The sequence below is a fragment of the Amphiura filiformis genome, chromosome 15 (genome assembly GCF_039555335.1).
Source record: "Amphiura filiformis chromosome 15, Afil_fr2py, whole genome shotgun sequence".
NCBI lineage: Eukaryota > Metazoa > Echinodermata > Ophiuroidea > Amphilepidida > Amphiuridae > Amphiura > Amphiura filiformis.
The window spans coordinates 1,635,220-1,662,159 of NC_092642.1; the positions used below are offsets into that span (position 1 = coordinate 1,635,220).

The following is a 26,940-nucleotide window of genomic DNA, read 5'->3' on the forward strand; positions in this document are numbered from 1 at the left end:
GCTATGATTTTTTATTATAAATATATAAATACAAATGTTTTACCGGAGTTGCGAGAGTTACACCAAATACGGTGGTGTGCTGCCGTTTGCATAACGAGAATAGCTTCTACCACAACAATGGCCTATTGACAATCACCAGACCGTGGTAAACTTGACTTTATTATTATGGTGTGCTTGCAACGACATCGAAGAAGGAAGTTACAGGTATACATAATGGTGACTTGATCAAACAAAATAAGGTCAAAGTCGCAACGTTGTTTGTGAGTTATGAGCTCATTTACAATTCCAATCCTTATTTTATTTATTGCTGAAAAATAATGTTAAGAAGCATACTAGTAATATCACATGTTGATGACATATCAGAATGAAACAGACTAAAATTCTTTCCCATGTTTAATTAATTAAAAAAGTGAAAATGAAAAATGACTTTTTACGACTTTGTACTCATGTTGGCGGATGGGGTCACTTGTTTGCTATAATGACGTACCTTTATTATGTAGATGTAATCAAAATATATCGACATGTTCCTGTACGGTGCAGGTAAGATTTTGTATGATTTATATAAATATTTTATGATATTTAATATTATAGCAGTAAATTCGTGGACTAACGTATGCCGTTAATAATAATAATATTTCTATACTATAAACTTATATTTAATAATTGTTTTTTTCAAGTTATTAAATGAAAATGTATTTGCTATATCCATGTATATGCAGAGTAAGGGAAATATTAGGGAAGTATACTTCATTGTTAAATTAAAATCGTTGTATTTCTGATTTCAAAACAATTAGCAGGTTTAATGCGTTATTCTGTTACAATTTCTTATCTAACCTGTACTTTGTAAGTTTGCTTTGGTAATTTGTTTTTGTTTGGTGGCGCATATAATGATTTTTAATGATTGAATATTAACGTACACATACACTATATAATAATATACAACACCACACAATTACCATCACGTTAAAGATTCAAATACCCGTACACACACACAATCGCCCAAAATAAATGTATGCACTTAAGGCTAGATGCGGTATTGTTGGTCGAAGCAGCCAAAATCAATATATTATAATTATCTAAATCAATATATTATTGAAAAATAGCACTTTGATGTTTTGCAAAAGTTCATTCTACAAATAATATACTTTGAAAACTTGCTTGATTTATTGTTGATAATGAGTTATGTACGTTTTACAAAAGTGTTGTTGTTTCAGCCCTCTTTACAACAGAGCTCAAAAACCACAGGACCTCTTTGTTGCGATTGTTAGAATCTTTTTCAGCCTTGTATCATGTTTATCCAGTTTGTCACTTTTAAAACTGGACCTTCGTCTATTCAATTGCTTGTAAATTTACTTCTTGATGTCACATTGGATTCAATGTGGGGTCATAATGTGCAGGATTAGATAGTGCATATATTACAAAAACAAATTTACTCCAATATAGTTCAGTTTTGAAATTGTGATTATTTTTCCAAGTGTAAGGATACTTTTTTTGCGCAGTACATGTATACAGTAAGCCCACAAAATTAAGGTACCAGTAATGTTCACCTCCTGTATATCCTAAACAAAGACAGATATGTCAAAATTGGAACCACCAGCCAATAGCTGCATCTTTTAGCTCGAAATTGTTCTAAGAAATAAAGACACGGCGATCACATAACCCAAGGAAGATACCAATTTAAAAGTTGCAGTTTGCTGCATTAAATACCCTATTGATTTGTACACAAAACGTTCGTGAACATGGTGAACAAGAGAACTAGCGCTGCGCTTCCATTGATTAGCACGTTAGAGCACAAAAGTGCAACTTCCGATTTCGTTTCTTTATTAGATTTTAGATCACCGTTTCTTTAATTCTCAACCAATTTACTCAAATAAGGTCTTAAATCAGAGCTAAAGCGTACAGGTATTGTCTGCTTGTTTTAATTTTGACATGTCTTTATTTAGGATATACAGGGGTGAACAAAACTGGTACCTTAATTATTTGGCTTACTGTATGTCTGTGATATTCGTCTACACGCTCACTATCAAATGATCAATGCAATTTTAGCCAAAGCTCACTACCATTCGCAAGATGCTGTGAACTACCAAATGGCAACAGTTTAAAATAGTTGCTAACCTTGGTTCTGGACCGGATTAAAAGAATTTGATTCAAATGTGGATGTACTTTACAAATGTTGTTTTGCATAAGGGGGTCCGTCTATGGCAAGCCAAGGGGGCCAAAAGCGTGGAACAGCTACGCGTAGCTTCTTTCTCGTTACGAGCAGCTGTTTGACCAATCAAAATAGTCAAATTTAATCACGTGGTTGGGTCGTTAGCTGCGCGTAGTATAGTTATAGGTATCCTCTTTCACAATTATTATCTTGTAATTAATTTACGGAATCAGCATAGATAACGACGGGTAAAGGAGGCCAAATCACAGCACGTGTCAAGAGAACATGTTGCTAATGCCTGGCTAAAATGACACAAAGCATATTTATTTAGTGTTTCCAAGTTTACACCGTGTTTAATATAATAGCAAGTAACTTTATACTCAGGCTGTATTAGCGGTGCAGGGATATGAAGGTCAAACAACAACTACTACTGATGTAAAGCGCTGTGTAAAGATATTGCAGGGAAAGCGATATCACATGCCACTGTGTAAATATGGAGAGAGTAAAATGGATCATCATTTTTTTTTCGGAACGGAGGGGGGGTTCCTAAATTTACAAAAAGTCGGCGTCAATAAATTGCGGCCCTCACTATTTGACTCCCCCCGACTCCCACCACCGATACACCTTACCCCCTAGACAGGCTAAAATTGTATTGAAATCAGTCTTTTGAATACAATAAACAGGGTTGGTACAATTTGTGACCCTACTTCTCATACCCGACTTTTCATACCCCACTTGACCCAACTTTTTATCGTTATGATAAATCATTTTAGATATTTCAATGAATACTAAATAAAGTGTAAATGAAGTATACCGAATTGAAAAGGCTAAATCAGTGTAATTGGTGAAAAATTATGATTTCGAAATTATTATTTATAAACATCGCCCTTCCTCGTGCGCAGCCATAATCTCTAAACCAGTCGTTCATAAGTTACCTTTTCATGAGGAAGTATATCTGTCTGTCACATTAAGATCTACGCATGGTGACATTATAAACGTCAATATTGTCATTGCATGTTATTCAGCCCTTTCACTGCTACCAACATTTGAGATAAATTGAGTATTGACTTCAGTGTACCGCTTAGTTGCTCCAAGCAAGTTCAATCAAGTTAGCATATCAAGGTTTAATTGGTCAATGCATTGTGATATAAGCAAACACTTATTGATTGGCTTGAGCAAACTTTATAACCAGGTTTAGGGAGTGTTCAGAACATGGGGGGCTGGGCAATTGGAAATTGGAGTCAAAAAGTTTTGACCCCCTCCCCCCTCTTCCTTCCTTCCTTCCATATACGTGCTTACCTCAACAGTTTGAGTATCAACGCACGGGCTTTACGTATACGTCCACAGTTTTCCAGAGAACCTGACAATTTTTTGACCCCCCCATCTTTGGACATACAAAACCTTTTAGATCAACCCTTTCCAAGAATTTAAAAAACAACTTAAATGATTTGTGCAGTAACGAACTAAATCCCAATTTACATATAACAAGTATGCACTAAGTTTTAATGGTTATACATTTTTTTAATTTATAGGCCTTTAAGCCTATTTCCTACACTGAAACATGCAAGTTTTATAGGCTGACTTGTATGAAGATTAATTTCATTGTATGCATTCTAGTTTTTTCATGTTTCATTCTTAGAACCAATAATTAAATAAAAATAACAAATTGAGAGAAACATCTGGGCACATACTCAAGATTTTTAGTGCTTTAGACTTGTTTATCAGGGGCGTAATTTTTCTTGGTCAGTGGAACGAAAAATATAAATTTCAGGGCAAAGACGAAAAAATGTCGGTTGCATCATTTTGACCCGCTATTATCAGTGGAATATATACATATATACTCTTTTCTTATAGAGACTGGATAAATGTAAAGTCTTCGAGCTTCCAAAAAGAAATGTTGTATGTTCTTGTTCTTTTGGTATTTTCTTGTTAAAACTTTTTTGACCCCCGCCCCCTATCAGGAGCAAAAACTTTTTTGACTCCCCTTTTTTTGAAGACTAAAACTTTTTTGACCCCTCCATTTTGCCACCCCCCCTCAAAGTATTTCTGAACAATCCCTTAGTCCAGGCGATTAGAACTGCACAGGGCTCAAAACTCATCAATACTAATCACAATTTTGTATCTAAATATGGCTGAACGAGGCTTTGAAATTTGAGATGAGAAAATGCTTGAAAACGCTGTTCTTTATCAATAATATTAAGGAAATGTGTATGGTATTTGCTTAATATTTGATTACCAATGGAATAAACTGCGAATATCTAACAAAACTTTAAAAATAAGTCGGGTCAGGTGGGGTATGAAAAGTCGGTATGAAAAGTAGGGTCACAAATTGTACCAACCCCAATAAACACACTATCTGTTGTCATCTTGTGACTCCCTACATTTTGTCATTGTCAATTTATGACCCCCCTCCCCTTTATTTTTCTTTCCAAAAAAGTATGACCCCCTATATTTGGGATCCCCTTCCGAAGAAAATGATAGCCCCTAAAATAGAACAATCATCATTCTGTTCAGATATTACTTTAATAGCACCTATACCATTTTTTGCTGATATACTACAGATATTTTCATTTACAAAAATTAACAACGTAATATTTGTGAGAGAGGATGTTTACATCAGCTCCACGTGTTTAAAACCGCGAATCTGATTGGTTAATAAGCTGCACGTAACGAGAAAGAAGCTGCGCGTAGCTAGTCCCACGTTCTGAGCCGCTTAGCTTGCCATATCCGTCACCTACCTTTGCACAGTATTTGTTGTGATACCTGAAAGCACATCAGACACACCAAAATTGTATCTGAATACGAGGAATGTCCTTCTGATATCAAATAAGTTTGATTTTTTGAAATTCGCATACATATTTTATGGCAAATTACTAACACATGAAATTTTTGACAGTTAACCAGTCCTCGAAATAAACTAGGCAGACTTTATAAATCGAATGATTTTGTATTTCAAGTGTTATGTAGCTAAGATGAGTAGCCGACCATTATGAAAATTCATCGAAGATATACATGAAATATCTCCAAAGATCGAGGACTATTAAAAAAAAAAATGCCATAAAAAGATATCATAAGGACAATCCTTGTTTTCAGATTGGTGTGTCTTATGTGCTCTCAGGTCCCACAAAAAATACTACGCTAAGGTGGGTGACCAAGCCCTTAAACGTGTTTTAGATAATCTTTTAGAATTTCGGAAATGTTATGTTAAACATTGCTCACACACACACCCCCACACCCCACACATCCCCACCCACCCCCATCTCCCTCCCACCTCTCAGTCTCTCACATATACCTCCACCCACCTCTCACAAATACCTACACCCACATTCTACATAACCTTCCTATTCCAGCCGTCCCCCAAACAACTCACACACTCCACCTCACACATTTACACAAATAAAACTGAGCAAACTTTAAATGGCAGATACAATTTATGATCCTCTTATATCGCATTCAGATAACTAATAGGATTGCGAATAAATCACCATGACAACAGCTCATTTGTCTTTGTTCATCATTGTTGTTGCTGCTCTACAAACAACATGCACAAGAGTACCAACCAAAGTTCTTTATGACGAAGAAACACCCATTGCAGGTACGTTTACGCATGCAAGTGAGAGTAGACGTTCCCAACATCAGAGCCAAAATTATATCATTCATTAAGGGTAGACGAGGTATTTTTGGTCGAAGCAACCTAAAAATCGATTTTCATTATCTAGATCAATATACTATTGAAAATTAACACCTTGATGATTTTGCAAAAGTTCATTCTACAAATCGTATACTTTGCAAACTTGCTTAATTTATTGTCGTTAATGAGTTATGTACGTTTTACAAAAGTGTTGTTGTTTCAGCCCTTTTTACAACGTAACTCAAGAACTACAAATTCTTCTACAAACTCGCTATGAATTGAGCTATGCAGTTTTTGCCAAAGCTCACTACCATTCGTAAGATGCTGTGAACTACCAAATCACAACAGTTTAATATATTCTCGTTCATTAATTGGTTAAACGAGTATCATGTGACCAATAATAGTTTTTTGCAAAGCAGGCAAAAAAACGATTGATAAGGGAACGGGTTACTATTGGACCCTCGGAAGTACTATTCGCCCTAGGTAATGAAATAGTACTGCTATTGTCCTATGCCCTCTGTTGCGTCGCAGTTCCTAGTGGTCGGCGCAACTCGTCACGTACGCAAGATTTCCGGTTTCGGGGTATTAATGTGTAGAAAGTCATGTTGTCTTGCGAAGCACACAAGCAGACGCACATAACTGTAGCTAAAATACAACGGTTTCATGGCATGATCAGTATCTTAATATTGACGGTGAAATAACAGGGAACATGGTTACTCGCCGGGTTACTCGTTTCACATATTCACGGTAAGCTTTAGCCATGTTAGCCATTCAACTGTGTGCGTGCTGATGTGTGCATGTGCATTAAAACTAGACATACATGTAGCCTACATGTATCCGTTTCTAATATTTAACCAATCAACAAAACCAATCAAAGAATATATTAATGAAGGATATAAAACAAATATTTACTGCTCTAAATTCGGGATCTGATGGAATCTATGGGTTCCTTGGTGAACTGGAGACCGTGAGCCTACTATTTTCCCTCCACCTGGCGCACACCGACATCGCCCGGTTAATAATCACATAATACAGCCAGAGACACTGAAATGAATACCCGGGATCGATACACGTAAATGTGCTATGCACGATTGATATTCAGACGATAAATCTTTGGATACCGGGGTACAAAATGATGAATATCTCCCGTAAATGATTTCGTATAAAGAAACCAGATTTGGTTCCTTGCACTTGAACATATATGTTCAACGGATATTATCGTCGTTAGCTAGCGTAGCGTCTTGAGAAAGAGCCATTGTGTCTTGAACTGGAAAAACTGACAGGAATATACTGATTTTCTGATGTGAGGGATCACTCACATGGCGTATACACACAGAGGTCACACGCAGCGTAGTGTGAGCACCCCATCACATGGCGTATATAAGCTCACTTACACAAAGAGAAGCCAATTACCGAGCTTTTGTCAGTAGCCTTAGTCGGGATGTCCCTCGGCTCATTAATGCGTGTCAAAGGTCGGAACAAAATGGCCATGCGTGGCTGTGGATTCAACCTACCATGGCAGTTTCTGCCATGAAGATATCGGGGCGATGACACTGTGTGGCGTTCTCGAAAAAATAGTAGGCCCACGGTCTCCAGTTCACCCCGGGGACCAATAGATTTCACCCTGATAGATCCCCTGAGCAGTAAATATTTGTATATTAGTAGTTAACCCCTTAGTTAACCCCTTAGCTTAGTCATTTAATTAAATATTAATTGAATATAACTTGCGTTGTCTTTTTTCAAGACAGTTCCTGTTGGCAATTAACATGGTCCAATGCACGCTGTCTAACCTTTCCTCCCGATCTTTACGATCAATTTAAAATACGAACGGTGATAATGATAAAAGAACATCAAATTTGCTTCTCAGATATCACCACATCAACAATAACCTCATTGGAGTATGTGCAGGTGTTATACATAGATGGCAGCAAACTTGTTGTCGGCAAAAAGGAGACTGTCATGTCTTATGACTTGGACCTTTCTAACCCGGTAAGACTTGTCATTGTTTTATTGTTGTGGCCTCATAACTCACCAAAACGAACAACGTCTGAAATCAATTTTACAAGCTAGCTCAAAGAAAGTCAAACCTCTGAAGAAGGAGCTCAGTCAGCTCGCCCTACTTTCAAGCTATACCATCTGGAATGGCGGCATAATGCTGTTTGGGAGAGTTGCTCCTACATAAAAATGCTGAGCTCCTATTTGCTTTTCTTCTGATTCATCCATGCCATTCCCAGGTTTTCAGGTTATCCATTTTCTTCTTTTTTTGTGTGGATGAATTGTGTTTTATTGTACTTTGTGCTGTTTTTTGATGTGTACACTAGCTGCATGGTGCTGGGTCTTCCCAAACCCTGTCCTGGTTTTCGTGTTTCCATTTTTTTTTTAATGAATAAAGAGTGATTGTTGTATAAATACTGAACACGAAGAAGCACTTTTGTAAACTATGTAAATTGATTCATATGTTTCCATGTTTCTAGAGTCTATACTCCTTGGCAAAAATGTATGGTTATGACTTTGAAACTTACTGTCAAAAATGTGTAATGAACTTAATTCTTAGCTATTCAGAATTCACGGGTCATTTAATCATTATGAAAATTATTCATGTGTCTTCTCATGAATCAAGTACCCGGGGGGGGGGGGGGCACTGATCATTGACAAGGGGTATCATGCGTGGCCAAAAATCACGTAAAAGGGTCTTTTTTTCACGATCAGGCACTGTACGTACGTATCGTGAATAGGGTGTCAAAACATGGAAATTAGAGAAAAAGGGTATCTTTTTCACAACAGATTTACGTATTTAGGGTCCGTCCAGACACCAGTCCTTCATAAGTTTCATGTCCTTCATGTTTATCCCTAGACTTGACTGTGTAGTTCTCTGTTTAGTCCATAAAGATTGCCGACTTCGCCCAGCTGGCCTGTTAATATTTTTCCATTAACCCATTCAATGCTACATGCACAACCCTACAACATTCAATGGTGATGTACACATGCAGTACATTGTACATGCACAGCATGTGTATACTCTGATTTTAAGAGTTTCAATTCTCCTTTATAAAGTCCAAAGTTTCTCATTTCATTTTAAAATATTTTTACTATTATTTGAATTTTCTATCTTGTATTATGGATAAAAATAAAGATTTTCAAGCTAATTTTCATGTTGTATACAATTATTTAACCACAAATATCTACGGTAGAGGATTGATTGAGTTGACCTGTGACCTATCCATAAAATAAATAAATAAAAACATGCATGTTATTATCGTCAAAAGCATCATATTTTTTGTCAGAATTTTGTCACAATAAAGTGATCTTGATTTTATTTAAAAAACAAATTTTAAACTTTTGAATAAATTGTGAAAACATCAAATGAATATTAAAAGGTAAGATGGATATGGTGCAGAATTAAAATACGTTTTTGGATTGGTATCAAATTCTGCAGTCATACACGAATCCTGCAAGTCTTGGCTGAACTGATTGAGCAATGCATCTCAGTCGCTATTTACCGACTTATTTTCATCCTAATACTTTATTCAACTTATTAAATAATACCACTATTATTCATCCGATTCCTTCCAGAAGTAGGCCTTAATTGTTGTCATTTTAAGCTTTTAAAATAAATTATTAATATTATGCACTTTTCATCTTTTCGCAATAAGGCCTAGGTCATAAAAAAATCTGACCACTATTTTATGATTTTTGTCTCACTTTGAAACATGATTTGTAGGTCTATAATAATATTTGGAGGATGGAGAATAAATTGTCGAAACTTTAATAGGGCCTACAAAAATGATATAATTTCACATTTCTTGACTTCTTTTTCTCTATTTTCTTTTCTTCGTGTTGTTTTTTCTTAGTTAGAGTTTTGTAAATTTTCTTTTCATTTAATTCCTCTTAGGCTCTCTGATACTATAAATCAGCTTAAAATAATGTAACGTTTATTTTGTAATTTTAAAATAGCTCATATTCTGCCCTGGTAGCAGAGCCATTCTGAGTTAGGCCTACTATTAAAGAAATCAATGAAAATGGAGCTTCAAGTAGTAGGCCTATTACTTGCTTTGGGTGTCGAAAATATATGTTTTACTTGCTAAGGGGTAAAAAACGCCAATACTTGTTTAGGTAGGATTACACTTGTTATACTTATTTAGGGGTGTATTTTCAGTCGTTGCACATACTTGTTTAGGGTGCTTTTTGAAACTCCATGGCCACGCATGATACCCCCTTGTCAATGACCAGTGGCCCCCCCGGGATCAAGTAGTCATGGAAACCTTTGAAAAAATAATGTATACATAAATCCCAGTTATATAAATCATTCAATGTCAACGATTTATATATTCTATAGAAATTGTTTGACATTGAAATACATCCCACGTACATACTATAAATTGGACATAGTAGGGTACTTTGTAAAATAACCTGTCATCGACCAATTTAGCTAAAAAATGCTCAAGGTCGCAAAATTTTCGGCAAAAAAGGGGAAATTGGATTTGTTGCTGTGACCTCACATTGAGGAGCGCAAATGGTATGGCCAATTGTAGAACAAAATCCAGAGAACAACATCTAAGAGGTTGGGTGTACACTCGGTAAGTTTTAAATTAGCATGGATTGACCCGTGTGCGAATTTGGCCCCATTTTGGACTCAAGTACACTATTGCAGTGGCCCCTAGATCTAATTTGATCATCAAGCTTCAATGAACATACAAGCAATTTTGACGTTTTAGAATGACCATAATGGCACATGGATTCATTGATAGAGTTTGGTCATTTTGGATCACATGGTTTTGGATGAGAAGAATGATATCAACAAGAAAACATGTAGCCAATGGACGGGCGTGGCACCCGAAGGGTCGGGGGTTCAAAACCGCACCCGAGAAAAAAGTTTTCTCTTTTTCTTTCTTTCTTTCCTCCTTCTTTCCTTCCCCCTCGCCAAAAAGCAACTGTGACGTTAGGGGTGATCTTGTTGATATCAGTGCAAATACAGGTAGCTACCAAAAGTTTAATGTATCACCAATTTTTTGTTGTGCACATTTTTTAAACGATATCTGCATACAATTTGAATGTACAATAAAAGAGTTCCATAACATTCTTAGACTGTAAACATGAGTTATTAAGGATTTTAGTGGAATTTTGGGATTTTGGTTGCTATCTTGGATTCAGTGGCGTAGATTTCTTTTTGACATGGGGGGGGGGGGTGATGGAGTTGAAAAAATTCTTGAAACATAGTCAATCCAGCACCTTTTGCGACATAATAAGTTTATGGTAGAATTGTGCGCGAAGCGCGCGACAAATTTTGCTATTTTAAAGCTGAATTGATTAAATATGGTGTAAAAGGAGAATAAATGCGCGCGAAAAGTTGCACTTTGGGGGCAAATATGAGGTTAATTTGGTCAGAAACCCATTATCAGGCGTCAACATTGGGGGATGATTGTATGGACCATCCCCCTGACAAAATATGGGGGGGATTTAATATATATAGAAAATTCAGGGTTTTCAACTATACAATGCTATAGATCAATCTGATTTGTACAGGTAAGTAAACATTTCGGTATCTACGTCAGGGAGTAAGATTTACCATTAATTTGTGGTGGAAATAAAAGATCACCTAAAACATAATCATAAGCATAGAATAACCCAATTTACTCAAAATTCTCGATTTGTCACTCTGCCGAGTTCATAACGATATGTGCCAAGTACAGGGTGTCCCAAAAAAAGAGGCCCCTCATTGCGCCCTTTTTTTTCTCCTATTTCTGAAAAATTGATCAAATATATTTTGGTATGTAAAACAACCTTGAGTCGTTAGCTTTAATAAACCAAAACAATTATATCAATCGGTTCAGAACTTGCTCTTTTAAGAAATGTAGAGAAGGTTTGGCTACTTCAAAGATTGAAAAGGAGTACTAATACCATGCATGAATATCAAACATTCCTCAATTATAACTCTATAAAATAACTTTATTTATGCAATGGGCTTTGTCGGTGGGTTTATGGGCAATAGATTTTGTTAATGGTGTCATTAATTTGTGGGTAAAATGGATTCCGAATGGGACTTCTTTTGATTTACTTGCAATTACTTATTTGTTCTTGGTTATTTATGCCTTTTTGTTTTATTATGTTTCCTACTTTCTTGTTTCTTGCTTTCTTTTTTTATTTACAACATAAGTCATTTCTCTTTTTAGGATAAAAGGTAGCCCTAAAAGGCTGTTTGGTTTGTCTTTAGTTCTTCTGTAGTGAGTTTACTGTGCTGCTCTGCCCTCTACCTGGTTGCCTCCTTGGCGAATACAGGTTTCAGCCCTGGTCCTCATTGCATCAATTGCGTTGCGTACCATCCTTGTGCGCCGGATACTTGCGAATGCATTCAGTAAAACGTTTGCGAAGATCTTGGATTTTGCCACAAAGAACAAAATCAAGTGGTGTGAGGTCTGGTGATCGTGCAGGCCACTCCACAGCATGAGCCATCCCAACCACTCTGTTTGCTATCCGTGGACAGAGTGAAAAACGGGTACTTTTATTCAAAAGGGCATATATTCAAAAGTTGTGAGCCGATTGAAACAATTTTTTGGTGTATTAAAGTTAACGATTAAAGGTTTCTTTGCATACCAAAATATATTTAATCAACTTTTCAGAAATAGTAGAAAAGAGGGCGCAATGAGGGGCCTCTTTTTTGGGGGACACCCTGTACATAATGGTTCTGGTAGGAAAAAGAGGGTTTTTTTCCTGGGATGGACCTGCCTATATGGAAGGGGACAAAAGGAAAGGCTGATAGGAAATTGCAGATTTGTCTTAGGTTGATCTGGGAAGAAACACGTATTTCACTTTGGCCAAAGATATCTATTTGTCTCGATCCAATCATTTCTTCATTACCGTAACCTCTGAATGTTCTTAACTGACAGGTTACCGAAGTTACATTTCCCTTGGTAGAACCAAGTGCAATGGGAGCACTTCCCTGTGCCGTAGTTACGGTAAGATTTATTTTACAGTTTACTATATTTCTAGCATTGTTCTTAAAGGGGTGTGACCAAATCGACAGTTTCATCTCCCATTTTATCCTATCAAAATAGACATTACTGGGGTGACCACAGAACTTTGGTAGTTTATTTCGGGAGTAGTGGACACCCTGAATATAAATTATGATATGGTATTATTTTCTCTTTTACATCAATTAAAAACAATTATAAATGGGTTATTTCAATCAAAATGATATAATACGGCAATTTTAATATAACTCTCCGTTTTTCTATCAACGCAAGGGCCGTTAATTGTTGTGCGATGATTGGTGTCTCCTATACCACCTTTCACATGCCTATGGTCTATAAAAAAAACCCCGCAAAACACGTACAAGAAGAACTTATAATGATTCATCTAATGCCCAGCGATAACATACATAAGTAACTGTCTGTCCGGAATGTTTATCTGTGGCCCGAACTTACTGCTGCCAGCAATCAGTCCTTAAACATTGATTTGACAAAAGTTGTTCATAAAATTGCCCCTTTTCATTCTTTTCAGACTACGGACCGTTGTTTTACCTTCGTTAATGTGATCAAAGAACACAACGGCGATTGGTATTACTGTGGTACCAGCGGTGTCAACCCTCAATGCTGGAAATGTGCTGTAAGTAAATTACCAAAAATGGCTATGAATCATTGCATAAGTTTCAATTTATTTCTTAAAACTTGTTATCATAGCATGTATCTACACCAGACACAAAAGAAACTCGTCAGTTATATTCATCCTTGCTGTTCAATAACTTTCTCATTTGACACCCTGTTCGTGAAAAACGAACAAGAATTGACCAAGATATGCGCCTCCAAAGCCTCAAACCCCAACATCAAAAGTTGCATTTTCAACGATTTTCAATGGGAACGCATCGTTGTATTGCGCACAAGCACCTCGGGCCAATCAATAAAGCACACAGTGTAACAGGCACAATTGAATCGTTAAAATTGCAACTTTTCACTTTGGGGTTTGAGAGTTTGGAGGCGCATATCTTGGTTAATTCTTGCTCAATGTTCACGAACAGGGTGTCAAATGAGAAAGAAAAGTCCAAGTTTCTTTTTGTGCCTGGTGTATTTCTATTTTAAATTACTTGATGAAGATCGGGTAAACTGACAAATTGAGAGAGAAACAGCCAGGAATCACCGGATAATTTCACCCGGTCAGTATTGCATCCTCTGTCCCTATGGTTTAACTTTATTTATTTTTATTTATTTATTTATAACCTTCGGCCGAAGATAGGCTAAACCCAATAGTGCTCAGAGGCTACTAAATTCAAGGGATGCCTCCAGAATATGACGGGACAGGGATATGGGAAGAGGTCCGATTTTAGAAGCAGGAGGAAAACCGGAGCACCCGGAGAAAAACCTGCGAGGACGAGCATGGATCGGCAACCAAACTCACATGTGGTACCGCGGGGAATTGAACCCGGGCCACAGTGGTGAGAAGCGAGTGAGAAGACCACTACACTAACCCGCCCTCCAAGTTTAAAAATAGAAATACACCAGTTTAAAATAGAAATACACCAGGCACAAAAAGAAACTTGGACTATATTGAGACTTTATCAAATTTGGTAATATCGAAACTGATTTCTTTGAAGTTTCCTCATAAAATATGTATTTCTTTTTTCTGTACAAGTTTAACGCACCGTCGGATTGGCGTGTGTCACTGTTAAAAAGTGAAATGTTCTAATTAATAAATAAATAAATAAATAAATAAATAAATAAATAAATAAATAAATAAATAAATAAATAAATAAATAAATAAATAAATAAATATTAAATAATGAACAAAGTAAGCGTCCTATGCTTCAACCTGGCAGGGCGATGCGAGACACAACTAATATTATGCGAGGATGCAGGCCCAAGAAATTATGAAAAAAATACTTCACAAAGCTTTAACTTACATAATAAACCAATAAATCGAGACAGAAAACGCTCCGGATTCATGGCATAACTCTCGATCGGTAATCGGGTTAATTTTCCAGTCTATTTTGATATGTGGCTTCTAACCCGGGCTAAGCCCATCGCGTCAGACACTTTCATGGGTTATAATTGATTGAATTGTAGGACCAACTTAATCTGGTGTTCGTATTAACTATTCGTAACTATGGAGAAATAAGGACAAAATAAATGACGATCAATTATGACGCATATATAGTTATCGTTATTGTTAATTGCGCTAATGACTGTTTTGTTTTCAATGCGACAGGCTCGTATATGTACTACGGCAGAGTTGGCTGCAAGTTTCGATGTTGAAGGCTTGGTGACAGGTCTAATGGGAACAGATCAACCATTCTTAATTACATCAGATGGTAATGTTAACTCTCTTCACGCGGGTGTCGACTGCAGACAACATGTTTCAAGAAAATTAAATTAAATTCAAAAATTTCAGATATGTAAATTTTCATTACCATATTTGGAATCAGCATGAAAAATGCATTAAAATGAGTACAAACAAGCATAGTATTGGTTCAGTAGTTCTTAAGATAGCTCTTGATATTTTGAGAAAATATTTCAAAACTTCAACTTTTTCCGTTGAAGCGCATGGCTAGCACGGAGAGCATTAATGAGCATGCACAATAATGCTTAGATTTCACTCTGCTTTTCTATAAGTGTGTGGTACCCAGTAGGATAATATAAACATAACACAAAAAGTAACTCCGCACTTACATAACCCATCATAAGTCTAAACCGGCTCATGTAATGTTTTGACCTCATGTCAATTTGGGTGACATGGTCGTATACAGCATCTTGTTAGCTCCAATTTGATATCGCATTTGCTACCAAAAGATTGATACCAGTATATGAAATTTGGTGCAATTTCAAAATTCTCAAGTTGCAAATCAAAATGATCAATACCAGTATGCGAAATTTGGTGCATTTTCAAAATTTTCAAGTTGCAAATCAAAATGACCACACAGTTGGAATTCTATACATGAAACGCATAGATTGTAACAACGCTCTACTGATGAGTTAATGTACAGGCAAAATCATAATTTGAGTTATATTACAACACGGCAGAATAAATTTTACATTTTGACCCCATTATGACCTTCGACGCCTTGTGGGAAGCATCGGGGGCATAGAAGAAATGGAACCAATTCTAATGTTAGCATTTGATGTGTAAGGATGCCAAAATCACTATGGTTTCACTAATATGCAAGACAAAATGTTAACTCAAATGTCACCACGTAGCGCTCCGTCCCTTTAGTGCTTTTGGTAGCAAATGTGGTATCATATTGGATCTGCACACGACCGTGTCAATCAAATTGTCATAACATGAGCAGGTTTAGCTTTATGGCGGGTTATGTAAGTGCGAAGTTTCTTTTCGTGTTGTGTTTAATTATATGATCTGTGACACACAGACACAAGTTAATTGTTCGTGTTATATACAGGTCTGCTTACGTTCATAAAGTTGTTGACACAATCCTAATCTGGCGTTTACCCCCTGTTTATGAATTTCTATCCGCATCCAGATGAAGTTTTCGGAGCAGCAGCAACAGAGGCCGGAACCGATAACGAACACGCCATAGTGCGTGTTGATGTTAGCGACTTTTCAACAAACCGAGTTGAGACGGAGACGGATAATGAAAAAGTGCTCACACGTAAATATTCATTAAATTAAAGGTCCCTTCAGCGATTTTGACGTTCACAAAAGTATTAATTCTTCAAATCTATGCTTTAAAAGGTACCCCTTTCGTAATTTTGCCCAAGATTTATGCTCTCATGAACTTGCTTTCATAACAAATTTAAGTCAACAATTTTCCCGCCAAATTTGACTTTCCTTATGTTCGTAAACAGTTTAATATCATTGGCATATTATGGACTAATATCGTCGGTCTATCGTAAAGTAAAGCTTAGCATTTTTACAAAATGTGTATTTCAATGAAAAGTCACGATAGCAATCCTTGTATAATTTGCATACTTTAGATGATGGAACCGATTTCGTAGGGGAGCCAATTGAATACAACGACCATGTATATTTCTTCTTTCGCGAGATCGCTGAGGAATATGAGAATATTGACAAGATACGGTATTCTAGAGTAGCCAGAATATGCAAAGTAAGAACTACTTTCTTAAAGCTGCTCCGGCAATCACAACATTATGCCATAAATGCTAGAACATTTATTATCAACACGAATCACATGATTTCATTTAAAACAAACTCATATTGACTATAATAACGAATAAAAACAGCCGGCTCATAACACGCGATATTCAAGATTCCCGCACCGAAATTGTCTAGTGCAATGACGTCATGGTCAATTGTTGCCAGCCTTCATTGTATTACTGGGACGTCATTGCACTCGATAATTTCTGGGCCTGGGGATTTTGAATATCGCGTGTTGAGAGACGGTTGTATTAATTCGTTTTTTATGGTCAATATGAGTTTATTTAAAATAAACCCACGTGATTCGTGCTTAATACTTAATTTTCTAACATATAATTTATAATGTTCTGATTTCCAGAGACATCTTTTAAATGTTTTGATTGAATATTCAATTATTGATTGCAGTTAGCGAAAAATCATTTCTTACTGAATATTCAGTCGAATGATTCGATTTTTTAATCTTTTTAATTAATCAAGAGGAGTGATTCTTATTGAAGTTTGGGAGAAATCTTTACCGATTTGGCCCCATTATTCAGTCTAATTTGTTTTAATCACTAACTGAAGTTAAAACTGTTTGAATGTTATCAGGTTATTTTATTTTGCTTTTACCACAGAATGATGCAGGTGGCGGTCTTGGTCAAAGTCTTGAAGGGGAGTTCACTACGTATCAAAAAGCACGTCTGAACTGCTCCATTACCGGTGGAGAGTACCCATCTAATTATGATTATATACGTAAGTTTTTATGCGTAATTCGGTTATTTTAATCTAGATTTAGTTTAAATTGGAAGGAGAGATTGTGTGTGTGCGGATATGCGTGCCTTTTGGAGGGTAAACGAGGGTAATGGCTTCAGATGCCAGTTTCCAAAGCAGAAAATAATGCAATGGTATACCAGTCAATTGCACATGGCTAGCGCCCAAAGCAGATTATCACTGGTCACATCACCGCAATGCATCATGTTTTTGCTGAACACCCTAAAACTGGTTCATGATGCATGCAAGTTTCCACTGAACATGTATACGAGGGGAGGGCTTTACAGCAGCAGTATAACTGGGGCTCTTAGGTTTTGGATTGTATTATGAGTATGTGTGTCTCATATATGTACTAACTACAAGTATTCAAAAATTAAAAGTTCGTGAAGACAAAATAGGGTTCTGAAATTTGAATTGTAAAATGGCGTTATGTCACTTATGTATTTAAACTGCGACCTTAATCACGTAAGGCGGCCATTTTGGATTTATGCAAATTAGGCACTGTTCCACTTCTTGGATTTTTTTTGGACTTTTGATGTGTTATTAATTATGCTTTTCTGAAATGAATGATGATTAAATGGATTATGTTACAAGTAGTGGTGGGTTAATTAACTAGGATTGGCCTAGTAATACAATTCCGGGTCATCAACGCTAACACAAACGCAACTATTTAGCCTGAACACCAATCTGCATGAAAGACACAATCAAGCATGGATGTATGTCTTGTGTAGGAGATTTACAAAATGAAAAGGAAAGTCATTTTCGGAACTTAGATTTGGACAAAATGATTCTAATTGTCCCATTTTCAAAACAATGGATGGTTGTCATTTTCCATGTGTTTTAAAACAAATAAGCCATTGAATCATAATTGACCGTTACCTAATTTTGTGATGTTACCTATATTGTACGTAGCAAAGCATTCAAAACAGTGTAGACCACAAACCTTAGAGTACGAAAACTATTTTGTCAGAGTTTTACCGTATAAACTAACATGTTTCATTGTTGTTAATTCCAGGAGATATTTACCAGTCTACCCGCAACTCTTATACTATTTATGCAGTCGTAACTGATACCCCGTAAGTTAAAGTATAGACATAATGTTCATGGTTATAGTTAGAACATAGTTAGAAAATAATGTTGTGACGTGATGCTTACATCAACGTCACGGGTGCAGTATTAGCTCTCGAATGCTGTTGGTTCTGTTCAATATGGTTGTTTTAATCTTGGGATATGTTTAGTTAACAACGAAATGGTAAAATCACAAGTGTGCCACTTTTACTAGGGAAGGGGGCTGTACATGTAATGCACATATCAAATGCAACCCCGGCCCCTGGGGACCCGGGGATGGTCCGGGACTTGACATCATGTGACCCGGGATTTGACTCAAAATGTATCCCGGTGGGAGCCGGGTGTTGGCCGGGACTGGTATAAGACTTGACGTCGGCCAAAACCCCGGGAAAGTGGGCCGGGACTTTACCCGAGCCGGGCCGGGATTATGTCGTAACTTACCCGGGGTTTTCCAACCAGTAAAATGGGCCGTGGTTTGCTAGCAAGGATGTCCACATTTATGGGTCAGGGAATCCTATCACTTGGCCGTACTTGAGCCGTAGATGTATATTAATAATCCACTGAGTCGCCACATTAATGTTACTGTTCATATAAATCCATTCCAAAAACAAAATCTTGGCTGTTGTTTCCAAATTTTGCCATAGTAGTTCATGTATCTGCTATTTAGCGGGGCTCTAAAGTTAACATGTTTAACCAGACCACACTGGCTTCTTGACATGCACGTTCAAACGAGAGCCTGCTATACGCTTATTTATGTTTTAACCACCCGCCGAGAGTTAAATTATTAGGCCTACACTCAAAAACAAAACTGACCGTTATAATAAAAGAATCCATGATACTTTTGTGACATCTGCGATCGACTGCTACATGGCCATAATACTTAATAGAAGACTAGATACTATAGGTAGTGTACATGTTCTATATAAACTCTCCAGCTGTATTTTTTCTTTCTTTAAAAAATAATTATAGGTGTTAATATACAGATATCAAAACTATATTATATTTTCATGTTGGAGCGTCAACAATATCGTTAATCACAAATCGTTGAAAGGATGTTTTCAATATTACCCAAAATGACAACCTCGTGAGCAAACAAAATATTAATAACTAGCGCGCCAAAAATTTGATAGATTGTCATTTGATTTTAAACAAGATACTAGGTAGGCCTATTTGGATGGGGTATGGGCCTTTACAGAATAGCCTCATTATAATTATTGAAGTTGCATTTTGGATTGACATAAAAAAAAATCATATATAGGCCTAAAATATTATGTGCTTAAAATGTTCATGCAAAGATCGAACATTCGCCACTCCCGTATAATCGTGGACAGATGTAAATGCAGTGATCTGTTTCTTTCATATCTTTGATGTTTTAATCATATAGACCTACATCTAGGCCCTCTATCAATACGATATTCCTGGTTTATTCCCGGCATTTTCCGACCCACCATTCATGCCTCGTAATATATTTAAAACAAGCATGCATATTAAATATAGCACTTGATGGCACACAGGATCCCCTCTTGTCCCGTTCCCTGCCACTGTAAAGCATGAAAAATACACGAAATGACTAAGTGGGAAAGTCGGGTGACTGGGGTCCGACATTGATATATGTAACGTAAAATTCCTTCGACGGTGTGCTCGTCCGAAAAAAGGTCATTAGACATAATTAATACACGTTAGTCCGAAAGTGGAAACAGTAGGCCTATATCTGAGAATTACGCTGCTCTGCACTAGTGACGAGAATCTAGGTAGCCTAATTTCGTTATCGTTTTTAGATGTTCCGCAACAAGGTGAGTAACTGACGCATTTGCAATGGAACACACATGTTGGCCTATATTTGAAGCGTTTGAATCCTCCCAGCATGTTCAGAGCTCGGCAGTCCATTTAGTGAAGACATACCTGAATACCGAATTTTGAGCCCGCGATATTAAAACCATATGTAGATCCAGGCCTATATCCGATGCTCAGGGCCGGGAACTTGGGCCGAGGAATACCCGGATTTGCATCGGTTTGCATCGGATATTCTCCCCGGGGGCCGGGGAGTGGCTGAGAGTTGTGCCCGGTGGGTCCGGGACTGGCCAGGTGTTTACCCGGGACTTGAACTTTTAAACCCAAAATCCACGGCCCACGACCCGGCCATCCCCGGGTCCCCAGGGGCCGGGGATGCATTTGATATGTGCATAAATCAATGATAGCAACAAGTTTATCAAGAGTTCCGTCGTGAAATCAAAAGAATTCATCGATTACACAACAATACAAAATTGTTTTTACTGTTTTATCATGATACAGGTATAATGATTCTCTTATTTTACTTAAAAAAGATTACAAGATATTATTAAAAATATTTCACATTCTGCTATAAAATTAAATACATGTACATGTCAATGATTGTATCATAAACACTGTTCTCTTTGTCACTCATGACATGTTAAAAGACACTGTTGCAAAATTAAAAGCATGTCAACGAATTATTGCTCATCATAATAATATGTTTGATATTTTACACTAAAGATTTAAAATCCATTGATGATTTTCATCAAATCGAAAGCACATTTCTGAGTGTGCAGCATCTGAATCCGACATTGCTTGAAATCAACAGTTTAGTCCATTTTACAGTTTGGTCTTTAACACTATTGTTCGTGTACATGGGTCACTCAGAGCCCTCTTCCTTCTGCGTGACCGTCACCTATAGCAATACATCTTGCTACCCTCGTCTTCAATACAATAATATACTGAGCAATTAATACATAATCATTTCTAATCTTACAAAAGTATGTTCTTTTATTAACTGTACTGTACAGCTATTTGGATATAACATTATATTCATTTGTTTCAATTGTCTAAAAAGTGGCACAAAAAGGGGTTTGATGCATTTGTGTTTAGTAAAGCAGATCTCTGGATTGCCGAAACCAAAATGAATGAAACAAACGGTATTTAAAAGCTAGGACTGCTCCCTTGAAGTTGATGTAAGCATCATGTCACAACACTATTTTCTAATTGCCAAAGATGGCGCTTTCTACATGCACAATTTTTTTTGAGACAGGTTGTATAATACGCGGAAATATACTTGCCAACAAAATATCTTTAACTGGGTAAAATAGGTTAGTCTTGTTGTCCTTCAAAATTAAAAATAATAGTTTTATCCGCCCAATGTGCTATATATTCATTGTTCTGCAAAATCCTATTGTTCTTACAGCATTATGGATAGAGCCAACTCGGCAATATGCGTGTATGATATGAGAGAAATAGAACTTGTTTTTGATAACTCGCCCTTTAAGGGTCAAGCATCGGTGGGATCATTGTGGTTATCTGTAGCCAGTGGCGATGTACCAGTAATTCGCCCAGGAACAGTAAGTCAGGATTGTTACACTGCAAAAATATTGCCATCGTTTGTCTGATATTATTATTGTCTAATATTATTATTATTTAACTTCTAAAATTAAAAAAGTGAGAGTCATGTATTTTGCCTGAAAAGACAATGCAATACTCGTCCAGAAAGCCGGTTTCAAAAAAGCGTCCAAGACGTCTTTTAAATGGGCAACTCCAAGCATCATTCCGCAACGCGAAGTTTGCATATGCAAATTAGGGTTGTTTGGAAAAGTTTTTCCCACCTTCATATTTCACTTACCCAATATAGTTTCCATTATACTATTCACCTACCAAATTAGCTGCTGCATTAAAAAGAATTCATTTTCAAACTTCGCGTTGCGGAATGATTGGAATTGCCCAAATTTAAGATACAAATACATGTCTCCATGCAAGACCTGTCTATAATTTAAGACACGTCTTGAGTTTGCGGCTTGTCGTTAGACTTAACAAGCTGACATACATTTTCAATTGAGCATGGTTGTATGTTAGTTAGCAAGCGTCTTCAGCCGAGACACATATATTTATTGTTTTATGTTTGCTATTGTTAAAAATTATTTTGTAAGCCTCTTTTGACCAAGGCGTGACAAGACATCATTTTACAGTGTAGTCTATTCAGGTTAAGGCATAAGTCTTACATCGCAGAGATTTTGATGTCGTAAGAGGTCTTACGTCTTGCCTCGTGCGTCTGAACATTCCCGCAGGACATAGCAAAGTGATTATCACAGTAGCAAGTCGTATTGGCATAACTCACATCGACACCACTAAAAACAGAGCTGAAACCATTAGTATAGGACGGTCTGGGTACAGCACATGGACAACATAACGCAACAGACACTGGAATACGAGATCAGCAAAGGATGCTCTATTGCTACACAAGTAGTGTGGGCTAAATTTAAAAAAAAATGACGTCACCTGGTGTGACCGTTTCCAATTGGGCATCTGAGCCGCCTGAGTCGGCTGATGGTGGGGGAGGGGTCCCTGGGGGATGGGCTCTACCGGTGTGCGAAATAAACAAGTATTATTTTCAAATTACTCTCAAAATGATTATGCTAATGATTTTATATTTCAGTGTGACATGGTGCAAGCAACAACAGCTTACCAGTTTTTGAGAGAGTACCCACTAATGAACCAACCTATACCCAACAAACAGGCATACCTGGATCCCGCAGGAGCCTGGGATCGGGATTCAGACTCGCCACTTATGCTACTCGGTGGTCTCTATATCACCCAGCTGGTAGTCGATGAAAATGATGCCGACAAGGATTATGACGTGTTTTTTCTTGGCTCAAGTAAGATAATAATTTATCCTCACAAATCAAAAAGATCCTAGGTCTCCGCATGCTGACTAATTTTATCACATCATGGCAGACAATTATACACTGCGCCAATTTTTGACACGAAGCTTCTCTTTTGATGTTCACTGATGTACGAGAGTGCGGCCTTTCAGCACGTACAATTCAGAAGATAGCATTACCAAACGGTATAATCTCCTGTAGATATGCAAATATGTAATCCTTCAAGTTATATTCGTTTTGGGACATTTATTTTGATCAGCGCCCCAAAACCAGCAGACTATACATAAATTTCAATTACATTAAAGATGCAAACAATATATTTTCTTCAAGTATTTGGTTTGGGACATCATGTGACAAATATATTGATATTAGATGTGGAACTTGACTACAATAATGGAAAACAAATCTTTAATCGGGAATGATTTGAAAAAGAAAATCCTGCTTGACTATACTGCACACAAAAAGTACTCGAACACTGAAAACAAAAGCAATATCTTAAAGACACTAAACCTTAGTTATCAACTGAAGTGGTCAATAGATGGAGAATTTTGTTATGCGCATTTTGGTACATCATTGGCACGAGGCAACTTTATTTTCAAAAGATAATAGCAATTTAATAAAAAAAAGAGAGCATTTCAAAACAGAAAAAATTTACATAGATTTTTCTCTCGAAACACGCTAATTATGAGCACGGCGAGTGAGTGTTAATCTGTCACGCTATAATGAGCCAGTAAGAACAACTAGAAGGAATCATGTATGAAGTAGCCCAAAATTGTCACTTTTGAAATGCGCTCTTCTCAGTATACCTTAGGAAAATAAAGTCGCATCGTGCCTAATGACATATCAAAATACGATGACCACAATTATCCATCTATTGGTTACTTAATTTGGTAATTTAGGGTGAGTGTCTTTTTAAAGACACTCAATATCTAATAAGATATTGCAATATCTTACATAGGGCTACTTCCTCCTTCATACATGATTCCTTTTGGTTGTTCTAACGGGCTCATTATAGCGTGACAGGTTAGATTACAGGCTTCCTCAAATAGATTTGTTGAAGCGCCACATGAAATAATAAAAACCCTGCAAAGCGCCACTCAATGGCTGCGAAGTTGCCGGGGGAGTCAGAGGGGGGTTTTCCCCCTGTGAAGCTACCGATTTTTTAAAATTTGAGGTGCAAATGACGCCATTTGGTGCAACATTTTGTACTATTTTAGCCTGTCTTTACAAGGATAACATGGGAATCGCATTGTTTATTTTATTTTTTTAAAATCTAAACGGCGCCGCGCGCCACTCAGGAAGCCACGGCGCGCCACATGTGGCGCCCGCGTCGCTATTTGCGGAGCCCTGGGTTAGAAGATATTGCAGCGTTCGGATACTTTTTGTATTTTGTATGGATTTCTGTTTCCTTATTCCGTTGTAGCGTAATCTAACAATCGTACAAAAGAAATTGAATTCTATTTACGAAAACATGGTTCAAAACCCACCAAGAAGGTGTTTTCATCAAGCCTTCTATATATTGTCTTTAATCCTAGAACTACGAGTGGGTGATACGAAATGCAATACGAGTTGGAGTGACCCTATACTCATTGGCGTAGATAGGGATTGTGGCGCCCAGGGCTAAAGACACGTAATGGAGCCCTCCCCAATTCTTGAAACAATTACTCGCGGAGCGCGAGTAAATTTGCACAAATATAACCTAATTTTGGTTATAATGAAGTTGAGTATCGGTCTGATCTTGCGAAAATTGTTACTTTCAACGCTTAGAGAGGCGCACAATTAATGTTGAATTGGTCAATTCGTCGCCCCCTAAGTGTGGCGCCCTAGTACGAGGAACCCATACCGTAGTAGCTCTGCACAACGGTATGGGACGGAGTGTATACAAAAAGCTAGTGCAACGCAATTGCATGGTTTCAATTAGAGTTTGCACTAAAAAATACAAGGCTCCTGTAGCTTAAATAGTTGCATGTTTGTCATAATATTAATTACACAGCTTCTTGTACTTCTTACCTAAACTTCTATGCTTGAAATTGTAATAAATACTCCATTATTTTCCCCAGAATAAATAAAAATTCATTAGCACATGATCCAAGTCGGCGCACCAAACTGAGATGGCACTTCAGTGCAAACTTAGATAGGGCGTCACCAATAACGAAAATGTCATACCGATAAATGATGTGTCTGTTTGCCCGTTTTTCTAAGTTTGCGTTGCGAACTAGTGGCGCCCAGGACACATGCCCTCCTTGCCCCCCGTCGCTACGCCACTGCCAATAATAACGTTTTCTTATGTAAATCTACAAGGTTGTGGTGCTGATCAAAACAAACCAAACAGGCACGTGTCTAAAATAAATGTTGCTGTCTAACTTTCTCGAGCAGCCTTAAATTGCTTTTTTTCTTATGTGTGATGTGTACAATTTTACAATTTTATGTAATCTCTAAGTAATATAAAATATTTAATGCATATTCAAAGCTGAAATATATGTGTCACTGCTATTGCTGCTGAATTGTTCATTCGTTATCTATTGATTTGCACTACCAACACTGTACATGAGGGGATTCCGAATTTGTAATGTTATCAAAACAACATTTTGAAAGTATTTGACGACGGAAAAAATATTCCACGAAACAGTAGGCTCATGCTGCACAGTAGTCTCATGTTGTTCCGCCTTTGTATTTAAATGTATAGGAAGACCCGCTATGTAGAAGGTCACTTCGAGACTTACTGTCTACACGCTGTTATGGCAGCGCGGAGTTGGTCACGTGTGTATACATGGGTAAATTAGAGGCTAATGAGCACCGAAATTATTATTATGATCTTAATGTGTAGGTCTTCTCTTTACACAAATATCACAGTTGATGGAAAAGTCTACAAGGCTTACGTTTTTGGTGTTACCCCGGATATCCAGACACGGATAATACAGAAAATAAACCTGGGATCCGAAGACGTGAGTATTCTTTAAACCTGTCAAAAATAAATAAATCGGGAAGGCAAAGGAAAAGAAAAGGGCCAAGGAGCCCGTTTTCTACCAAATAGGCCACAATAGTGTAAAAAAGTCACATTTTTGTCCATTTTTGCGCATACTGTCCCAATAAAATAAAGTCCCTTTTTTGGAAGCTCAAGAATATACAATCTCTCTAAAAGAAAACCGGTATATGCCACCGATAATACCGGATTAAAATGATGCAACCGGGATTTTCGGCTTTGCCCCAAAAGTTTTATTTACATTGCCCCCCTGGATACACTCCTGTCTGTAGTGTTATGAAGAAACAACTTTTTAAACACTCAACATGCGTTCCCACTCTTCTCTGTGAATTCGGATCCTAGTACTTCAGATATATCATTTTAAAAACGTACATTCCCGACTTTCACAGAATGAAGTACTGTCAATGATATTGCACTCAGCGACTCTGTATGTCGGAACTACCAATAGCCTCCACGCAATTCCTGTAGCCTGTTGTAATGTGTTCTCAACAGTAATCGATTGCATCTTGGTCCAGAGTCCGTATTGTTCTTGGAATGCAGATTCATCCCCACCTGCATGTGAAGCAAGCACAACTGGGTATGTTTTACTTATCGA

At 37.2% G+C, this 26,940-nt stretch overlaps 1 protein-coding gene across 1 annotated transcript in view; it reads left to right on the forward strand.

Annotated features, from left to right (window-relative positions):
* The first annotated feature begins 407 nt into the window (after window positions 1-407).
* The window catches only part of LOC140171138 (semaphorin-1A-like), a 38,776-nt gene continuing 12,243 nt past the window's right edge, over window positions 408-26,940 (forward strand). The window contains exons 1-14 of the mRNA XM_072194319.1: window positions 408-540; window positions 5,607-5,744; window positions 7,648-7,769; window positions 12,665-12,733; window positions 13,278-13,382; window positions 14,976-15,078; window positions 16,243-16,371; window positions 16,697-16,827; window positions 17,492-17,609; window positions 18,643-18,703; window positions 21,895-22,048; window positions 23,137-23,356; window positions 26,216-26,307; window positions 26,735-26,922. Coding sequence (XP_072050420.1) covers window positions 5,636-5,744; window positions 7,648-7,769; window positions 12,665-12,733; window positions 13,278-13,382; window positions 14,976-15,078; window positions 16,243-16,371; window positions 16,697-16,827; window positions 17,492-17,609; window positions 18,643-18,703; window positions 21,895-22,048; window positions 23,137-23,356; window positions 26,216-26,307; window positions 26,735-26,922 — 1,601 coding nt within the window. The 5' untranslated portion in view covers window positions 408-540; window positions 5,607-5,635. The remainder of the gene's footprint in view (window positions 541-5,606; window positions 5,745-7,647; window positions 7,770-12,664; window positions 12,734-13,277; window positions 13,383-14,975; window positions 15,079-16,242; window positions 16,372-16,696; window positions 16,828-17,491; window positions 17,610-18,642; window positions 18,704-21,894; window positions 22,049-23,136; window positions 23,357-26,215; window positions 26,308-26,734; window positions 26,923-26,940) is intronic.